Source organism: Pempheris klunzingeri, chromosome 16 (genome assembly GCF_042242105.1).
Source record: "Pempheris klunzingeri isolate RE-2024b chromosome 16, fPemKlu1.hap1, whole genome shotgun sequence".
Classification (NCBI taxonomy): Eukaryota; Metazoa; Chordata; class Actinopteri; order Acropomatiformes; family Pempheridae; genus Pempheris; species Pempheris klunzingeri.
Window position 1 is genome coordinate 4356089 of NC_092027.1, and position 19242 is coordinate 4375330.

Sequence of the window (19242 nt, forward strand, 5' to 3'; positions counted from 1 at the left end):
AAACCATTTTGACTAAATGCTGTAACTTTATTGTTAGAATTAAACTGTCAACAAAAACCTAAATGTTTTAATGTGATATTTCAAAGACACAAATAAGTTTCTGCTGATTTCAGTGATCCTTCTGTTTCTAATTCAAACATTTTCATTATGAAATGTATTGAAATAATTGAAAAAAATCTAAATGGTAAAAAATAGGTATTGATCTGACCGATACTATGACTGCATCATTGATCTCATACTCCACCCACCTTCTGTCTCTCCTGGTAGGCCGGTGTGGCGTCAGGCTCCACGTTGTTGAGCTCCGCCTCCATGCTGTCCAGCCACTGGTTGACGTCTTCGTGGGCGCTGGCGAATCGGGTGGCCAGCTGCAGGGCCTGCTCCAGGGTGCGGAGGGCCTTGCTGCTGCTTGCCGTCATCTCAGCGTAGCGAGACTTGATGCCGTCCAGTTTCTCCTGAATCAGGAGAACTTCCTCACCTGCGGGACGACGCACAGGTCAGGTCGTAGAAGGTCCTCATGCTCTCGTAAAACTCGGTGTGATTAAAAACATGCTGAGCGAATAGAAAAAGACCCACTTCTTCTACTTATATTTTTTCTGTTTACATTTTTATTGTGCCCTGTTGAAACAGTATGCCAAGTCAAATTCCTTGTGTGCAAACTTACATATCCAAGTCTTAATTCTCATATTATCTCATAAAATTCAGGATTCCAAACGTGTCCTGTAAAATCTCACGGTACCCTCGTGTTGACAGTCCTGCATACCTCTCGCGGCCACAACATTTGTCTAACCACCTAAACATGAGAGCGCGCACACATACAGTGAATACATGGGCTCGACCAACAATCAACTCGCTAATAGTCCTAGCAGTCAGCATGGCTAATACCATGAGAAGAGAAATGCAAACCAGATGTTACAGTTTGGTTCACCGCTCGTGTAAAAATATGCGGTTTGGATGTGAGTCTAAAAAAACTACAGAAAAACTGTGTTTTAGTTTCCTTGCAGTGTGTTTCTCTCACTAAGCTTCACAACATAAGCTCCATATTATACAGACTGCTTTACTTGTTTTAGCTGCTAACACCTTCCAGGCCAAATTGGAAAATGCTCGAGGACAACACTGGCATTACACTAAATATCCTTTTGGGAGGAGACAGAAGAAGTCAGGTTTGGAAAAGATGAAGAAGTTTAGGAATCATTAGGAATAATGATATTACCTGTGGTCTGTTTGAGTAAGGCTTGTCCATTCTTGATGGCCTGGTCCACCGTCTTCTTCCGGCTCAAAATCTCTTCATTTAGAGACTGAGAGGGGGAAAGAGAGTGAAAGGTAACCTCTTATAGAAAAGACATTTTTCCTTTGGCTCCATGAACAAAATTTTGAGTAGAGGTTGAATCCTTTATTTATGATGATTATATTTATTAAACAAAACTGTGGTACTAAAGGAAATTATTATGAGAATTCTCTCATGATCCTTCGTGTGTTCCTGATTTAGTAGTGATGTATCAGTGAGCAGTTACTAGATTCAGAATTCCACATATAAACTGTAGCTCTCTCCAATATAAATGTAAAACTACTGCTCTCATGTTTTGGAGTAAAGAACCACAGCCTTCTGTGTGTTGGTGAAGTCGTACCAGAGTGTGTTTGTGCTGCTCGGCCAGCAGCTGAGGCTGGTAGCTCTGGATGGAGACCTGAGCCAGCCTCTGAGCCACCTCTGCCAGCCAGTTCAGCACCTCCACCTCATCCTCCCCAAACAGCTGAGCGTTGGCCAGCGCCTGCTCCAGCAGCCCCGCCCGCCTCGCGCTCCATTCGGCAAGGTCCGAGTGACCCGACCTCACAGCCCCTACCCGCTCGCTCAACCATTCACGATCGGCCGTGCAGCTGAGCGGGGTCAGCGATTGGCTGAGGGACTCGAGGTGGTCAACCTCGGCTTCATGTGAGGACACGTCCTCTTGGAGAGCCTGGGAGGTGTGTGTGTGCGTGTGTGTGTGTGTGTGTGTGTGTGTGTGTGTGTGTGTGTTTGAGAGGAAGGTGAAGGGAAGTGAGAAAAGAACAGCAAAAAAAAAACAGATGGACAAAAACTTAAAATATGAGCATGCAAATGACAAATCATAGATAAACAGGAAATCATAAACATGAAGGAACAAATGAATGAGTAGAACAACTTAAAAGAACATAAAAAACCTGACACAGAGGAAATAAAAACTAAGCATGATTAAAGCAAGAAATGGATTGTAAAATGGGATAGGGGCTGTAATTGATTGTTTGCTTGTGATTGTTGCACTGGGATTAAGTGTGGGGGCATTTTATCAAGACTACTGACTGTATGTGTGCCAGACTGTGACGGTGAAACTGGAATACCAACTATTTTTAAAGGTAAGTCAGCAAGTATTTTCTTGTCTGCAAGAACTGTAAATCTACTGAATGTTCCGTGTTTAGCCTTTAGCCAAGCAGATCAACAATTAGGAACACCTTCCTATAAATTCAACATGACATTTTCCTGGATTGACGAGGAGGAGAATAAGAAGATTCCTGTGTACACTTTTAACCTGTTTAACTATTCAGGTGATGCTACATGAAACACTCAAGGTCTCCTGCTCATTGACGCACATTAAAGAAGACCTCTGTGGCCTTTTCATGAGTGGAGGGTCTCTGTGACAGTGCGGCCAAACGGTACCTTGTGTTTGACGATCTGCTGGGTGATCTTGGCCGTCTGGGTTCCCATGGGCTCGGCGGAGCTCAGGCGCCTCTCTGTGGCACTCAGCCATTCTCCCAGGGGCTCTAGGGCTTCGTGGAACTGAAGAGCTAAAACCTGCAGCTCCTCCAACTGCCTCTGCCTGAGGGGCGGGAGGGAGATGGGGTGACAAAGATATCAATGCAGGAGCAGGAAGACTTTTATTGGTATTTTATAGCTTTCGCAGCTTTGTTTTCATGCTTGATTGCTCAACTTGGACCTGATGTTTGTGTCATACAGCTGTTGTCTTTTTTATGAACACAGTTTATTAAACGTTCATGAAGTTTTTATGTTATGCTATTTCATTTTAAAGAATTTCATAAACAGATGAAACTTATTATCGTGCTGCGTTCGAGACAGACAGAGAGAGGGAGGTCTGGCAAAGTGGTGAGAAAACACATGTCTGTCTTTTTGTTTGTGCATGTCAGAGTCAACCGAAGTATCTCAGTGTGCTCATAAAGAACACAATCGTGTGTGTGTGTGTGTGTGTGTGTGTGTGTGTGTGTGTGCATGCACTGATTTACAGTATTTACTGTTTAAACTGTTAACGTTCATACTTGACAAAACAATAAATTCCAGAGCTATGACATATATTTTTACATCCTGTCAAGCAGCAAGTTGGCAGCCACACGTGTGTTGTAAACAATATATATTATAAAACTACAACAGACACAAGACATTAAACTTCTCTGTGCTTTGTGAGTGTGTCCTATGTGTGTGTGTACCCATGTTCCCTCAAAGAATCATTATTTTCCGTTGTGAACAGAAAAGCCGCTGAAATTACTTTACCACAGAAACCGATAGTAATGACACAATCCTTTCTTTAAGTACAGTGGTGCTCACCAGAGCCACACAGAGATGAAACGAGAAAGCAGGAAATAACCGCAAGATAACATGCAGTTGAGGAACACCACCAATTACTTTCCCAAACCTCCTATTTACAGCAAGACAAATGTAACATTTTGCTTTCTGTTATATTGTCTGTGCTGCCTTCAAAGGATAAAATGGACAGAACTGATCGATTTGAAGCGTCAACAATCATCAAGTGCCAGGATGACCATAGGAGAACAATATGATACCTTAGTTTGTATGGCTACAAGGAAAATACCCTTTTCTTTTCTCACTCCACAGATGAGCCAGAGGTCAGAGGCCCCCTGGACTCTACAGGAGACTTACCTGCCACCGGCCTTGTCCAGCAGGTCTGTCCATCTCTCTGCCAGACTCTGGAGCTGGGTCTGAATCTTCTCCCGGTCCTGAGTGTCTGCAGTGGCTGCGATCCTCGCTCCCTCGGCACGGATCATCTCCACCGTCGGCCGGCGGTCGTCTAACAGCCTCTGGAGCAGCTGGTGGAAGAGAAACGCACAGTTATTGGTGCAAATATTTCCAAAGAGGGTAGTCTTTACAGCAGGGGTCAGCAGTTAGGTTTGACCACAGGCCGGCTTCTTTAGGTACAGGTGCTGTGGAAAAGCAGGCCTATGAGTCTTCAGCGTTTATTTCTTTTGATTAATTTAAGACTACTAGTGAGCAACATTAATAAATGACCATTATCTGACCAATGACCACAAGAAAAGGTGGATAGAGAGCAAACTTTACTGGGGATCCATCGGTTTTAAGGTCAACAAACAACAAACATGGATGCACTTCCTTCCTGCTTAGACAGCAACCTCTCTGTCTGCTTTGGAAAGGCCGACAGCTCGGTTCAGCCACTGGAATGCACTTCTCTACAGTTTACTCTCTTTCTTAGCCAAACGGTGACACCACTCTTCGTCACGGATGTAAACACGTGTGATTGATCGCTGGCCGACACTGCAGCACTCTTATGTGCACAAACACAGGAAGTGTAAGTGGGATAAACAGGGAAGAGTGTGTGTGTGTGTGTGTGTGTGCCAGTGTGTCTCTGAAAACAATACAAATCCACCATGCATGTGTGTGTGTCTCTGTTTTTATGCCAGTCTGACTGGCAGACGGTCAACTGGGGACGCCTGAATGCCAGGCAGACGGATCGTTGACTGTGTGTTTGTGTGTGTGCTTGTCATTCAGATATCTATTGTTTGTGGCTGCAGGACGCTGAGGACATCTGAATATCGATAATGTCTCAATTCAACCCGCCTGATAAATAAAAGAATTGTTTTTCATAATAATATTTGGAAAAAGAAATAAATAGTAAAAATGTGAAAGTGAAAATTCAAATCCACTTTAATTTACAGACAGAAGCTGGCAGGACACTTCAAAGAAAGAGGGATGTGGGTGGTTGTAGTAAGAGCTCAGAAAACAGTGCTTGGTGATCACTGTTCTTCTAATCACTGAATGAAAATGTACCTTTACTGACCTACAGAAAGATACCTGTGCTGTTTTAAGCGTTACATCTCTCAGTTCTGCTTTGATGCAGTTTTGTTTGTGTGTTATTACACATGTGAGATGATTGTATTTTACGTCCCTTCATCCTTGTCATACCTTTTGCTCTTGGATCTGGGCCTTGACCACGCGATACTCGGCCGACGGAGGCTTCTGATTGACCACCAGCTCTTCGGTGTCGCTCAGCCAGCTTAGCAGAGGCTCAAGAGCATCCTGGAACTTCCCACAATGCAGCAGGGCTTCCTGCAGCTGGGCAATGCGCTCTGCCACCTGAGGACAGGAGAGATTGGTTGATAAGCGGAGTGCAAAAAGAACACGTCAGAGGTTCATACATGAACATGAACACAGACAGACAGACGTCTCTTCTTGCTCCTGATTAAACAATGCCTCCATCCTTCTCTCATGTGTTTCATATGTCAGCGGATCTCCTGGTTCCACACACGTATGGATTCGTACCCGTTTGTTGAGTGAGTTCCATCGGAGGTTGGTTGTCTCCAGGTCGTGCTCCAGTGCCTGGGTGTCGGTGTGTTTGGCTGCGCTCTGGATCAGACCCTGACCCACTGCGTTGACGTGCTGCAGTTTCGGCTGAATGCTGTCCACCTGCTCTCTCTCCACGGCCTGCAGGAGGAAGCGATAAAAGGGTCGGATTACGTGACATCTCATTTATGAATTAAAGAAAGAAACAAAAGGCAGAAAAACGTTTGAGCAAGACAAGAAGGCCGACGTTTAAAAATACACTGCACATTCAATCTGCGTGACAACAAATGGAGGGGAACTTTACTACATTATGTATGGTAAATATAGAAGTGACTGGATATTAGGAGATGAAAGACAGACAGAGGGATGTGCAGAGATAAGAGAGGAGTGGGAGACAGGAAGGGAACAGGAGAAAAGAGGGTGGAGGGAGGAAGAAAAAAAATAGGAGGGGGAGAGGGGGATTACGGGGATTAGAGGGTTAGACGAGTAAGGGGCTGGCTGGAAAAGGCTGAGTCGACAAACACACACATTGTAGAGTACACTAACACACTTGCCTGGGTGCACACAACCTTCACTTAATCACACACGCCCAAATTCACACACAGGCTGACGCTAGCACACACACACACGCTTATGGCAAACACACGCACAACTTCGCCTGTCTGGCCACATTACTCAAACACACACGTCACGGCGGAGGACTGGAGCCATCTTGTGATGACAATAGAGGCAGCCACCCGACACTAAAGACAACCAGACTTGATTCCCTGGCCGAAAAAAGATGGAGCTGCAGCCAACAGAGCTCCTCTTTCTGTGCCACTACTGTATCCAAACACATGCACACAGCGCTGGTTTTCAAAGTCCGGTCCAGAGTCCCATTTGGGTCGCTGGGGACATTGCAAAGGTCCCAAGCAATTTGGAGTATTACATTTAATTGTATTTCCACTCAACACACTATTTACAGATGCAGAAATTTAATCTACAGCCATTTATTTTACAATCAATAAAATCATTTATCAAGCAAATATGTCACAAATCCACAATGTAAGCTTTCACTATTTCATACCACTGTAAACTTGCTATATTTGTGTTTTGAGAAAGCAGTTTCATAACAACACTTACTTACTTCATGGTAATTCTGAATTCATTTTCACTATTTTCACTCATTCTGTGTCTATAATCAATGCAGAAATTAATCAAAAACAAAAATAATCATTAGCTGCAGCTGTAAAACAATATGGCGCCCCCATGGCCCATTTTATAAGTTTTCTTTGACTTTTGATGACTTGGATTTTTCGTTTCATAATTTGGAGCACATCCCTGACCTATAAAATGTTGTTCCTGCCTGGTTTGTTAATGTTGTTTTTTAAACAGTCTGGCTTTCCCTACAGTTAGTCTTACTGTGGAGAGAAAAAACCCCCAAACCAACAGCTCAACTGTGAGAAAAAAATATATTCTGCTAAATTCCTGTAAACCATCCTGCTATATCCAGCAATTTGCTAAATCCGCAAAACATCTTTCACAATTTCATGGTGCTGCACCAGTTCTGAGCACTGGGAACGCTGTAAACCACCACAGATGAAATTCTTTTCATCTGGTCATCTCTGGGACAAAATCCCAACAAATGGGGGTCAGTGGAAGTGATGTGGGGACGTCTGCTGTCATGAAAACATCTGAGTGGTCTTGACATTCAGAATAGGCCCACAGTGGGAGAATTAAGCCTGGTGGTTTATAATGCTGTGACAGCCAAACCCCAATGGCCACACAAAGAGACAGAGAGACACACACACAAATAACCAGATGTGCACATCCACTACACACACACACGCCAGATTTTGGTAAATCCATGCCGGGGGGGAAAATAGCTGGTGTGACACTACTGGAGGGGGTGCAGTTAAAGTGAGGGAAAATGTAGGTTTGGGTTTCAGTGAAATACCACAATGGCCTGGAAGAAGCTACAACAGTCGTCAGTGTCCAACAGTCACATAATAACAAACCAGCGCACAATGCTGCACCCAACACGAGAGCATCTTTTGTGTCTTTGTGACTAACTCTTCTTTCATTTTTCATCAAATCACCACTATGACCTCCTATAAAACAGGGAGGTAACAGACCAGGAGGGGATGTGAGAGGGGACTACAGAGTCCACATGCTTCAGTTCATCTCCACCACAGAAGAAAGGTGGATACCTCAGAGTATTAGTGCATCTTGGAGGTTTGAGTTTTCACCGTGATGATTCTTGGATAATAAAGCCAAGCAACGAATCAAGTCCAAATAAAAGGTTTAATTTTAAAAATATGATATTCATCAAATATTCACCTGTAGTTTAAAAGCCTTAGATTTGGATTTATGACGTGTCGAGGATGTTTACAGACCTGCAGGTCTTTGGATCGGCTGCATGTGGTGGAGCTGGAACGTGTCTGTGAGTCTGTGCAGTAGGTCATAATCAAAGGGTTTACAGGTTTCTGCTCATCTGGTTTAAATACAGCATCAAACTACAGGCTCCCGACGCCAAGGCTTTGTGTTTGTGTGTGTGTTTGCAAGTGTGTATGAGTCTATGCGTGATTATGTGTGTGAAAAGAAATGATTCTACAGGTATGAATCTCTGTGCATGGCTAAATTTGAATGAGCCGTGTGTGTGTGTGTGTGTGATGCTTTCCACTTTGGACGCAGCTGTGTTGTGGTGATGGGCGTCATCGCTACTTGGAACAGGAAGTCTGTCGGTCAGAACAACAATGACTGCAGCCATGACCCACTCCACCCTATGCCTTTTCCTGGTGTGTGTGTGTGTGTGTTCAGAGAAAGAGGGGGACAGAAAAAGGAAAAAACAGGGAAAGTACACCTATTCATCATCTAAACACACGCTGGGGTGTATATAAACGTGTTATAGGCTGTGTGTGTTCATATTTCTGTCCATATCTTCCTCCTCCTCTTCTACTTCTGTGCCTCTCTTTGTGTTTTCTTGCTGTCTGTCTCCATTTCTGCCGCCCTCTCTGCTCTTTCTCTCCCTCACCAGCTCAGCGTGGTTGACTCCACTAAACTAGAGCTCTGGAAAATGTCCCACATACTTGTCATTCTTCCCTACCTCAGCCAGCACGCAGCAACACCCGGACACGCTGGTAACCGAGCTCACTGAACTATCACCACCATGCATGTAAACCCTTCTCACCTACTCCTCCTCCTCCTCCCTCCCATCGTGTCATCACTCGTCTCTTTCTACCTCTTCTCTTCCCTTTTGTTCCCCCGACCACAGCTGCCGCCTACCCTTCGTCCTACTCCATCTGGACCGCACTGGCTTCCTCACTTCAGCCGCATTTCAGTGTGTAACAGGCGATAAAAAACACTGAGATGAAAGCAGATCTGACTAAAGCTGGGGAACGGACGTGAGAGGCTGATGACGGCTAAATGCTGTTTGTACAGATATGTCTCGTCAAATAGAAATCAGTTTGAGATGTTGAAATGCCAGGGAAGATTAAAGACCTGAGAAATATTTCACGTTTATCAAACAACTACAGTAATTTTGAAGATTGGAGATTTTTGTTTAGTCCTCGGTGATTTGTGCCTGAATCAGAGGATAAAAGCTTAAACTTGGCTGTCGGTGAAATCCGGCTAAACCTTCTCTTTTTAGAATTCAGTTCACAAGTTTGACGCTTTCATAAAACAACATCTCAGCATTTGGAAACATAGGTGAGGTGAGGTGAGTGGTAGAAATCGAAGAGGACATAGCTAGCACACGTCGGCTTAAGGCAGAGATGAAGGAAAGAGAAGAAACATCCACAGCCAAGAGAAGAGCTGCAGCGATTAACAGGAAATTAACTCAAGTATTTAACTATTCTGATTAATGGTTTTAGTTATTTTTCAAGAAGAATTCCACACAAATCGCTGATTAATGCTTTTCAAATGTGATGATTTGCTGCATTTCTTTGACATGTTGGATTACAAACTGAATATTTTTGGGTTTAGTCAAATAAAATAAGAAATTAGAGTACATTATCTTAGTCTGTGGGAAAAACACCTGGCATCTTTTTTTTGACATTTTATAGACAAAAACAGCAGATTATAGTGAAAATCATTATTGCAGCCCTACAATGTTACATATTCATGACTGAATAAGCAACAATCTAAGATAAAGTTAAAAAATATCTTAAAATATAATTTAGATTAAGTTCAACACTTTACATCAGATTTTGATTCAGATGTTGCTGAATTCTGATTGGTGCTCAGAAGTATGTGACATGACGCTTTCCCAATTGAAAAATGTCCACTTAAAATCAGTGAAAAGAGCAAAAACAAGTCAAAATACATAAAATCTCTGATAAAGTCCTTCTAGCTTTGGCAGATGATTTCGTGCTCATGTAGAAACCCATCGCTAATGGTTTTCTCAGCTCGCTCACTGGTAGCAAATCAGGACAAAAGTCGCAGTGTGAAAGCACATGACTTCTGTGTAACAACGTAAATGCAGACAGGGTAACAGTCAGGTCACTCAGTTGATGATCCTAATAATCTCACTGAAACCTCAAGACTGGAGAAACAGTAGAAACCTCAGACGTAACCTCACTTTGGGACTCAAAGTTACATAATCATGCTTCTTAGAATCTGCGTGTGAGTGTAAGTCTACTGTACATGAACATATGTGTGGAGGCTCTACATTTAGCCGTCATCTGTCGAGCGGATGGTGCTGCGGAGAGGAATAACTGGTGCGAGTCCAAAACAACACCCAAGGGCAATCGATTCTTAATCGGGGCAGACGCTCCTAACAAACGCAGAGAATTATTAATCACAGCATGTAGAAATAAGGTGACTGCTGCAAAATATATGAGAAATATAAGAAAAAAAGAAAATATGCTTTTGAAATTGAGAGAATATAGGATGTTGCCCGGCTACACAAAGTTTTACAACTTATTTTGTAGGCTTTAAAGTTGCTCTCTGAACTGTGTCCTCTCCTTTCATCTTCCTTTCCCTTCATAACTGATTTCCATAACTGTGTGGTCTGTTTATGTCATGAAAAGAGCTGGTAGTCATATCAAAATTGTTGTGCATCTTTAAAGTGCTGCCTCAGAAGCTACAGCTGGAAATAAAACTGCTACAACAGACAAGCAGAAGAAGAAGGAGGATGAGGAGGACAGGAACAGCGACCATTAAAACTGAATGGGAGTTTGGTTTTCTATTTATCACTCATATACACAGAGGGAAAAAATGACCAGCCTGGATATCCTGAACATCACAGCCAGTAACAGCACTGTTATACACCTCGGCCCTCGTCTGTCTCTCTCTCTCTCTCTCTCTTCCCGTCTTTCAACCCTCGTCCTTCCTCGCTCCCCCCTTTCTCTTTCAATGGGACGAGGAATGAGAGGAGGAAGGAAGGAAAGGGTAGAAATCTGTGTCTAAACTAACCTCAGTGGGGGAAAACAATTTTGCCACGGAGGTTTTGCTTTAAGCCGCGGACTGACCAATTTCAGACATGGCGATAGAGGGGTTAACGGGTGAATAAATCCCATTTGAAACCAGTATCCTTATTTGAACGGCAACAAACAGATACAAATCTCATGCAAATGTGGCCTGCATTCAAAGCATGTTGGCTCAACTTACTATCATTTCTTCTTCCCCTTTATTGTCCCATATTATTCTTTTTCTCTTTTAGGAAAGCATTTTTTGAACACACACAAGTCGTTTCCTCTATTCACTCCTTCACTCCTCCTTTGTGCTGCTAATCAGCTCCCTGTGAGATGGACAAAGAGAGGGTAATATATGAGGATTTGGGGTTTTTTTGGATTTCAGCTTTCTTGGAAACACGTTCTTATCAAACAGGAAACAGGAAGCCACTGCTCCACCATTTTTAAGAGCTACGCTGTCCTGCTGATGTCACTGTAAGAGACAGGGAGAACTGTAGAGGCAGGCAGAGAGCAAAAATGATTAAGAATCGCTTCAATATTGAATCTACTTTTCACATTTTAAATGCATCTATGTTTCCAGTGGGAGATCAATGTGTTCCGGCTTGTGCTTTCATGCTTTTCTGTGTTCCTGAACACGTCCCCCTCCTTCTCTCTCGGTCTTTCGCAGGTTTATCCCGGAGGCGGTTGCTCAGAACCAGAATTATCACATCAATCAAAACACAAATGTAAGAGCCGCGGTCCTGAGGCCACCTGGTTCTTTCTCTGCCTGTTTATGTCTCACTCTGCTTCAACATCTGTCTTTCAGTGCCTCATCTGTTCCGACTATTTCATCTTGTACTGAAAACGATTTGGAACACATATGTGGTGGGTTCAGATTTCAGAAATCCACAGTTCCAGCCTTTTGATTGATAGTTGATTTCAAAACTAATTTCAAAACCAAAATTAAGACACAAAACTGGCAAAAGAAGTCTAGTTTTGGTAAAACAGATTATGAAACAAAAAAGCGGTTATGAAGTACTAATCTGCTTGGACTGCATACAAACGCTGTTCTGTGCTTATCCGTGTGGACATGCAGCTTAAACCTGTCACTGCATAGCAGAAATAACTCCTCTAATTTCTGCATGCAATGTCTGTAGATATTTTACGGTCTGAAATTATTAATTTAAGAAAAAATGTGTGGCCCCTTTAAAGCTTGTATCTGCAGACAGCAACAACAAAGGGGTTATGAATGAAACATGCAATTTGAGAACTGCCTGCCTCTAAATCTGTGTATAAGCTGCCTTTCGGTCAGTCTGTCTGCACTCTGCGTTCCCTCGTCCCAATTCATCAAACAGCATGCAAAGCTAGTCCATCTGTCTGTCTGTCTGTTTGTGGGGCATGCATACATATACTGTGCCTTAAAATTAGCTCCATATTAATCCAAAGACCTTCTGCTTGTGTCTGCCTGCCAGCGCAGCTCTCTTATTGCTGTGCTAAAGCCCCATGTAGCGCTAAAAGGTGCTCCCCTGTGCAAACAATAGCCTCCTCCAACCAACCTCCCTGTCGCCTGTCATAACTCTTTTTGTGTCTGCTCCTTTGTCTCTCTAAACTCAGTGTGTCTATCTGTCCTCCCCACGTCTTCACACCATTCATTTTTTAATGAATTTTCACAAGCGACTTGATGTGAAAATTGCTTGGTTTTTGTGCATCTTTTGCACTGGAGCAGAATATTAAAGTGTGGTGGGAGATGCAAAGACAGAAAAAAAGAGAGCAGAAAAGGGCCACATGTTAAACGGACAGGTCGGTGAGCAACATACAGAAATAAAACACAGAGCAAAAGACAGGAGGGTCAACAGGCAGCAGAGTCCAGCCCACAGCTGCAGTGTTAGCCCTGGCACATTCTTATCTCATATCTAGCTTTATACTCCCCAGACAACTTCACACACTGTTTGTGTAGCCATGTTGGCAAAGGCAACTCCACTCACAGAGAGCCACAGTATTTACCTCTCACCTCCTTATCTCACCAACAAAGCCATCCAAGCATGGAGGAGAAGAGGGGGGGGGGGACGAGGAGGTTTGGGAGGGAGAGGAGGAGAGTCAGAGGAGGAGAAGGAGCATGGCTAAATAAAAGGGATTTCATAAGACAACAAAAGTGCATGTGTCACCTTTCAGAAATGTGAACAAAAGCTGGAGAGTCAAATTTCCAAATCGTCATCCATCATTCATTACAAAAAAAAACAATAAAGGGCCCAGTGTGTCTGTGGTGGAACAGCCTTACTGATATGCATACCAAGCTGCAGAATCACTACAGTGGTTTTTGGGACTAAACTTTTAATTGAAGCTAAGTATAGTGTCCAGAAATACCCAACTTTTGAGCCTTTGAGCTGTTTACTCTTTTGTGTGTTAAGAGACTTTTAAGTTGGGGGGACCATTTTTTGTCGTTTTCCTCTTTGTGACTTTTAAAAAAAAGCCCTGAGGTTGTTTCTGATCATCTGCACAACAGCACTCTGTACAGCTGTAATTCTCTAAGTTAGATCTGAAGCTGAGTGGACACGACATCTGATTACATTAAACTGAAGCCAGAGAGGCTACGACTGCAGGGAGAACAGATAGACGTGGACTGATGGCATATAAAGACATTAAAATCTGTTACACCCAAACAGACAGACACACATATTCTAACAAGCAAACATACAGTCAAATGCACTCATGAAGAGTAGACTAAATGAGATGTGACTGTCTGATCAGACCAGGAAACTTGTGCCTGTTGGAAACTAATGTAATGAAGGTGGACCAGTGGTTTGCGTCATCAGCATGGCCACCCACATCACACACTGCTTCTCATCATGTGCACAGATCAGAAATAATACTGACAATCTTACTGACATTTGAACTTAACTTTCGCGATGAGAAAACCATCCACTGAAAGATAAGTTGGTTAGATTTTGGCAGTGAAATGTACATACGAACATTTTGCAAATGTTTCATGTGCATAAAAGGGGAAACTTCCTGCCAACTAGCGTAATAAAGGGCGGACAGTGAAATCTAGCTAAATTCAGAGTCTGTGCGCAACAAAAACAGGGTTCAGATCAGGAAAATCTGGGCCAGACACTGAGTCATAGCAGAGCTCCAAGAAAGCACGGCAGCTTGTCAAGCACACTGTCACTTTGACACACACTCTACATATACACACACCTTTACATGCAGCCCACGCAGTCAAAGACAGAGGTAGATAGGAGAAGAGTGACACAGCACAAACAAAACAAGTCGAAGACTGAATGCAGATGAATGCAGAGCAGCTAGTCCGACACACAGTCACACTGACAGCCCTCTGTGTCAGAGCCATGCCAAACAATCTTGCAGCATTTATAGAATATCCATTTCAGATCCATGTCCGTACACAACAGTAACACTGTGTATACTGTGACATTGACTACATTCTCTGACACCAAACCAGCCCAAACAGTGAGAGCCTTCCAGTCTCGCTCCATATACAAACACACTGCCTCCTAAAACATCAACCTTTCTTGCAAATTATTTAAACAAGATAGAAAACTTTGGCCTGCCTCACTTCATGGACATACACAGCTGGGATACGCCCAGCTCCCGCAACACAGCATTCTGTACACAACATACAGCCAGTGTAAACAACAATAGCATGCCCTCGAGATAAATGTTGTAAACTCTGCACTTGAGATCAGTATTATAAGTAGGCCACAGGCGCACACTGCTCTTTTAGCCTCGCACAAATAAACACGTGGTCAATGTCAAATATGTGCATGCACTGTAGATTAGCACTGACCCCCCCCCACCCAAACACACGCCTTATGCACGCACACACTGAGCGACCCTGAGGGTAGGTTCCCATAAGTAGCAAAAAAACTCCTCTAAGCATCATATTGCAATCATTTAAAGCCCTACTACTCAAACACAACTAGCTAATTATGGCGTCTACATAACTTCACCCCCCCACATACATTTTCCATGCTCTGTCTGCATCAGTTATACACATGGCTCAGCTACCTGACCCAGTTCTTTTCCCATGCTATGCCTGTGTGTGTCCACATCGAATGCATTTATCAATAAAAACATATTTACTTCTCACCTAGTGACCTTGTCTCGTTAGGCCTAACAGACAAATAAACCAGAGTCTGTGTGGTTCAATTTAATTCATTCTCACCGCTTGGCATTGTATTTATGGACCCTGCATATCTGCTCCAAATCACACTGGATTAATGCTTCTACTAACAGCAGACAAAATAAATATAAAAATGATAAGGAAAGTAAACCACCTCCCAGATGCAAGCTCTTTCTTTTATGTATTTTCCCACGTTACAGTGTGACTGTACTATTCAACTCACTGTTTACCTCAGTTCACTCGAGTGTGTTAACACATTATACCAACAGCTCAGTGATCTAGACTAAATAAATTAACTCACAGCACCAAAATAAAGTTCTTTATAAAGAAGAACAATGAGAGCATACCTCTGCCTCTAAGTCAGTGTCAGATGTTGGTAATATAGTGGTCGATTCATCTTCTGCTTTAGAGCTCCTTCCTGATTCTAAGACGGGACCTTTGTGGTAAGCTGTGACCCCTGTTTGGGGCCCGTCTTCCTGGGGCCTACAGGCCTGGACCTGGCTTGTCTCGGTCTGTGTAAATAGGCTCTGTAGCAGGCCTGGTTCAAGTTGGTCCCACGCCTGGTCTGTGGACATGAGTGGAGGAAAGTCCAGAGCGGAGCCGTCTGACTCCCAGTCACTGTCTCCTGTCACAGAGCCCAGGACAAACTCCACGCCATCCATCCCAGACTGGGTGCCTTCAGAGTACGAGTCCAAGTCCAGCTCCTGAGTATCCTCGCAGGCTGAGCAGGCATCTGAAGGGCCAGGCTGGGGCCGTTCAGGTGCTGCCATGTAAACAAAGCTTTCAGGAGAAAGGAAGGCTCCATCCTCTTCCACGTCTGGGCAGCAGTGGGGTTTGGGGACAGGACTGGGGGGAATGGAGTCCTCAAGTGGAGATGGGGGGCAGTCATTGGGGTACTGGGGAGGCGCAGACACAGCCAGGTAAACAAAACTATCGGATATCACAAAGGCCTCTGACTCTTTAGTATCCGACCCAGCACCACAGGAATCTGATTTAGAAGGTGACTGAGGTAAAGACGAAGGGGGTGCTGAGTCTGAGTGTTGAGGGTGTTCGAGAGGAACAGAGTCTGATTTTGGGGTGCTAGCTATCACTTCTGATGTAGTTTCCAGATCTGGGTCTTGTTCAGGCACGTCCAGCCCGGATACGACATCAGTGGGGACAACGAAAGTCTCTGACATAAAGCATGTCCCTTCGGTGTCACATTTTACTGCCACAGCAAGCTTGCTGGTCTCTGAGGGGACTGGATCTTCGTGACAGGAAGTTTGAACATCAACATCCTGTGTACATTCATTGTCGATTTCTCTTTCAACCGTGTGCAGAGGCTCGAGGGAGTGATCCATGAGAACTCCCTCGCTACTGTCCAAACTTGGCTCAGATTGGTCATACACATCCCACTCTGTTCCTAACTCCTCTTCCTCTTTCATTTCTCCCTTGTCCTGCTCGATGTTCTCCTCCACTTGCTCCACCTCCTCAGCATAAGGGTTCAGGGGGCTGCGTGATGGAGAGGAGGCTCCTTCCTCACAATCCTCACCATCACGCTCCGATGATGCCCCACTATCTGGGTCTGTTTCTGTCCGTGCAAGTCTCCCCTCTTCACAGTCTGTCTGAGTAATGTCACTAAGACCAGTTCGGTCTGGTTGGGACATGTGGACCCCACTGGAGTCTGACTCCAGTTGTTGTCCAAGAGCAGAGTCTGTTGGGCAGCTCATCTCTTCTTCTTCTTCTACCTCATCCTCATTACAGTCAACATCACAATCTTCATCGATGAAGCCATGTTCTTTTTCACAGTCTTGTGCTCGCACCAAGTCAAAGTGTGTAATCTGCTCTATGTGCTCAGAATGGTTTAAATTTGAGTCTTTAGTAATATTCTCTAAGCCTGGTACAACACTAAAAGGCTCTCCAGGGTTAACTGTATCAAGAGGAAGAGTTCCTTCAGAATCTACCCAGCCAGTCTTTGCTTCTTCCTCTCTCTCTTCTTCCTCTTCCTCTAAACAAGGAAGTGTGTAGGGATCTAAAGGCTCAGGGTCTACACTCATCTCAACTCCCTCCTCTCCTTCATCCTCTTGACATTGCCTCTCCAGCTCTAGAAAGAGGTCATCTGACTCTCCCCCTGAGCTGGGGCAAGGTGAGGCACTTGGGGCCCCAGGGCCTCCAAACCCTGTAGGGGGAGTCAATAAAGGCCAATGTCCAGAAGAGCCCGTTAGATCCCATCCCTCTGATTCCAGTGTTTCCCTGTCCCAAGACTGGTCAATTATCTCCCTATTCTCTAATTTAAGAACAGCCTCCCACTCTCTTTCCTCTCTTTGAGCTCTCTCCTCCTCTGCTTTATCCCTTTCATTTTTCCATGCCTCCTCCTCCTCCTCCTCCTCCTCCTCTTCCTCCTCCTCAATCATTTTAATGCACTCTTGCTCCTCATCTTCGCCAAGCTCCTCGAGTATCCTGCGCTCGTCCTCCTCAAATTTGAGCTCGGAGGCTGTGCGTTCTCTGAGCTCACTGCCCTGAGCCCCCCAGCCAAGCAGCCCCTCATCACCTCCCTCATGACTGATACAGGGGGAGAGGGGCAAACCTCCATATATTAAACCCTCCTCCTCCTCCTCCTCCCTCAGGAATGGAGATGGGGGGTCTAGTAGATAAAGTGACTCTTCATCCGTATTGCTATCCTCACCTAATAGGGGAGGCAAAGGGGGGAGTACAGGGAAGTTGTGTCTCAGGCCGACTGGAGTTCTTTTCCCTGTTGTGATACTGCGTGGCCAGGTGCGGGCCTTGGTGGGAGGGCAGAAGACTGGCTTTGGTGGGATGAGGGGGGCATTGTCCCCCTGGTCCTGGTCCAAAAGAGGAGAGTCCCTCTCTGAATCTGAGGTCTTAACTGACTCAACGGGCTCCTCTGGGATCTGCCTAATTCCAGCTTTAGAAGAGCTAGTAGTCCGTTTGTGCTGCTCCCTTTTTCTCTCTACCTGTCTGGATGTACTGGGGCTATGCTCTAGTGTGCTTCCAGACGCCTGGGGTGCCTGTGTCTGGCCAAAGGCGGGTAACTGTTCTTTGGATGGCGACGGCACCACGTGAGTCTGTTTGTGTTGCTTCTGCAGCACAGGATGAACATGCTTTTGCCTGCTGAGAGGATGCTGCTGGAGAGGAGGCACGGGGCTAACTGTGGGTGTCAAAGACGGCGAAGAGGAGACAGGAGGAGTGTGGGGAGCAGATGATAGAGGGGAGGGTGTGTAAGGAGGTAAGGAGGGAGTGGATGAGGTAGGGGTGGTAGGGGGGAGGTGGGAAGGAATAGGCTGCAGAGGAGAGAGAGGAACTCCAGCTCCAGACGCACGCTTTTCTGCTCCTTCAACGGATGAAAACTCAAGTCTCTCTGCAAACTCTGGATAGCTTGGGGGCATAAAGGCTTTCCAAGAGCGACGGTTCGGATTGTCCCTTTTATCACCGCCTTGATGCCGCCTCTTGGCAACTGCAGCTACCCCGCCAGAGCCAGATGAGGACGGGGCAAGAGGCAAACCTGAACCTACAATGCCAACTGGTGGCGACATTATCTGAGGATCACCAGTCAGCTTTAAGGCATCGAAGATCACTCTCTCATCGAGTTTCTTGACTCCACCAGCATTATCTGCATTCCTGGAGACAAAAACGCCACCCAATTCAGCTCCAATGGTGCCATTACTAGATAGTGTACTTCCCTCTCCTCTCACTTCCCCACCAGAGCCTAGAGTGCTCCTAGAAGGTTGACACAGTTTGGTCCCTTGGTCAATCTGTTCATTGATGCGCATAGTATCATATATAGATCGCTGGGGGACGTAGCAGTCCTCTATGTATGCCTCATCCTCATCACCTTTTCCAAGGCAGCGAGGGTTCTGCCTCAGGCAGTCCGGACGGCTCAGGGGTTTCCCCATTCTGCCCTTTTCACATCTGTTGGGCAGCCACAGAAACCCTATTGTTAAGGTGCAGGTGAGGCACGGCGCTGAGAGAAATAAAAAAAAAAAAAAAAACACCAAAAAGGGATCTTTGTGGAAAATTAATTCCTTTACCTTCAATTGTCCCCTGTCCAATAATCCACTGAGTCAGTCCATCGGCTGCATTTAATAAATCCTTCAGGTTTCACATTCTAAAAATGTTCAAAATTGTAACATCCACAGTATCATTCCACCGGTGTATGTCGTGCTCCTGCCTATGTC

At 44.8% G+C, this 19242-nt stretch overlaps 1 protein-coding gene across 1 annotated transcript in view; it reads right to left on the minus strand.

Annotated features, from left to right (window-relative positions):
- macf1a (microtubule actin crosslinking factor 1a) overlaps positions 1-19242 on the minus strand; it is a 199157-nt gene that overhangs the window by 25238 nt on the left and 154677 nt on the right. Inside the window, exons 65-71 of the mRNA XM_070846005.1 lie at positions 5537-5698; positions 5180-5350; positions 3902-4068; positions 2669-2828; positions 1626-1952; positions 1211-1295; positions 249-475 (exon numbers count right to left, since the gene is read on the minus strand). Coding sequence (XP_070702106.1) covers positions 249-475; positions 1211-1295; positions 1626-1952; positions 2669-2828; positions 3902-4068; positions 5180-5350; positions 5537-5698 — 1299 coding nt within the window. The remainder of the gene's footprint in view (positions 1-248; positions 476-1210; positions 1296-1625; positions 1953-2668; positions 2829-3901; positions 4069-5179; positions 5351-5536; positions 5699-19242) is intronic.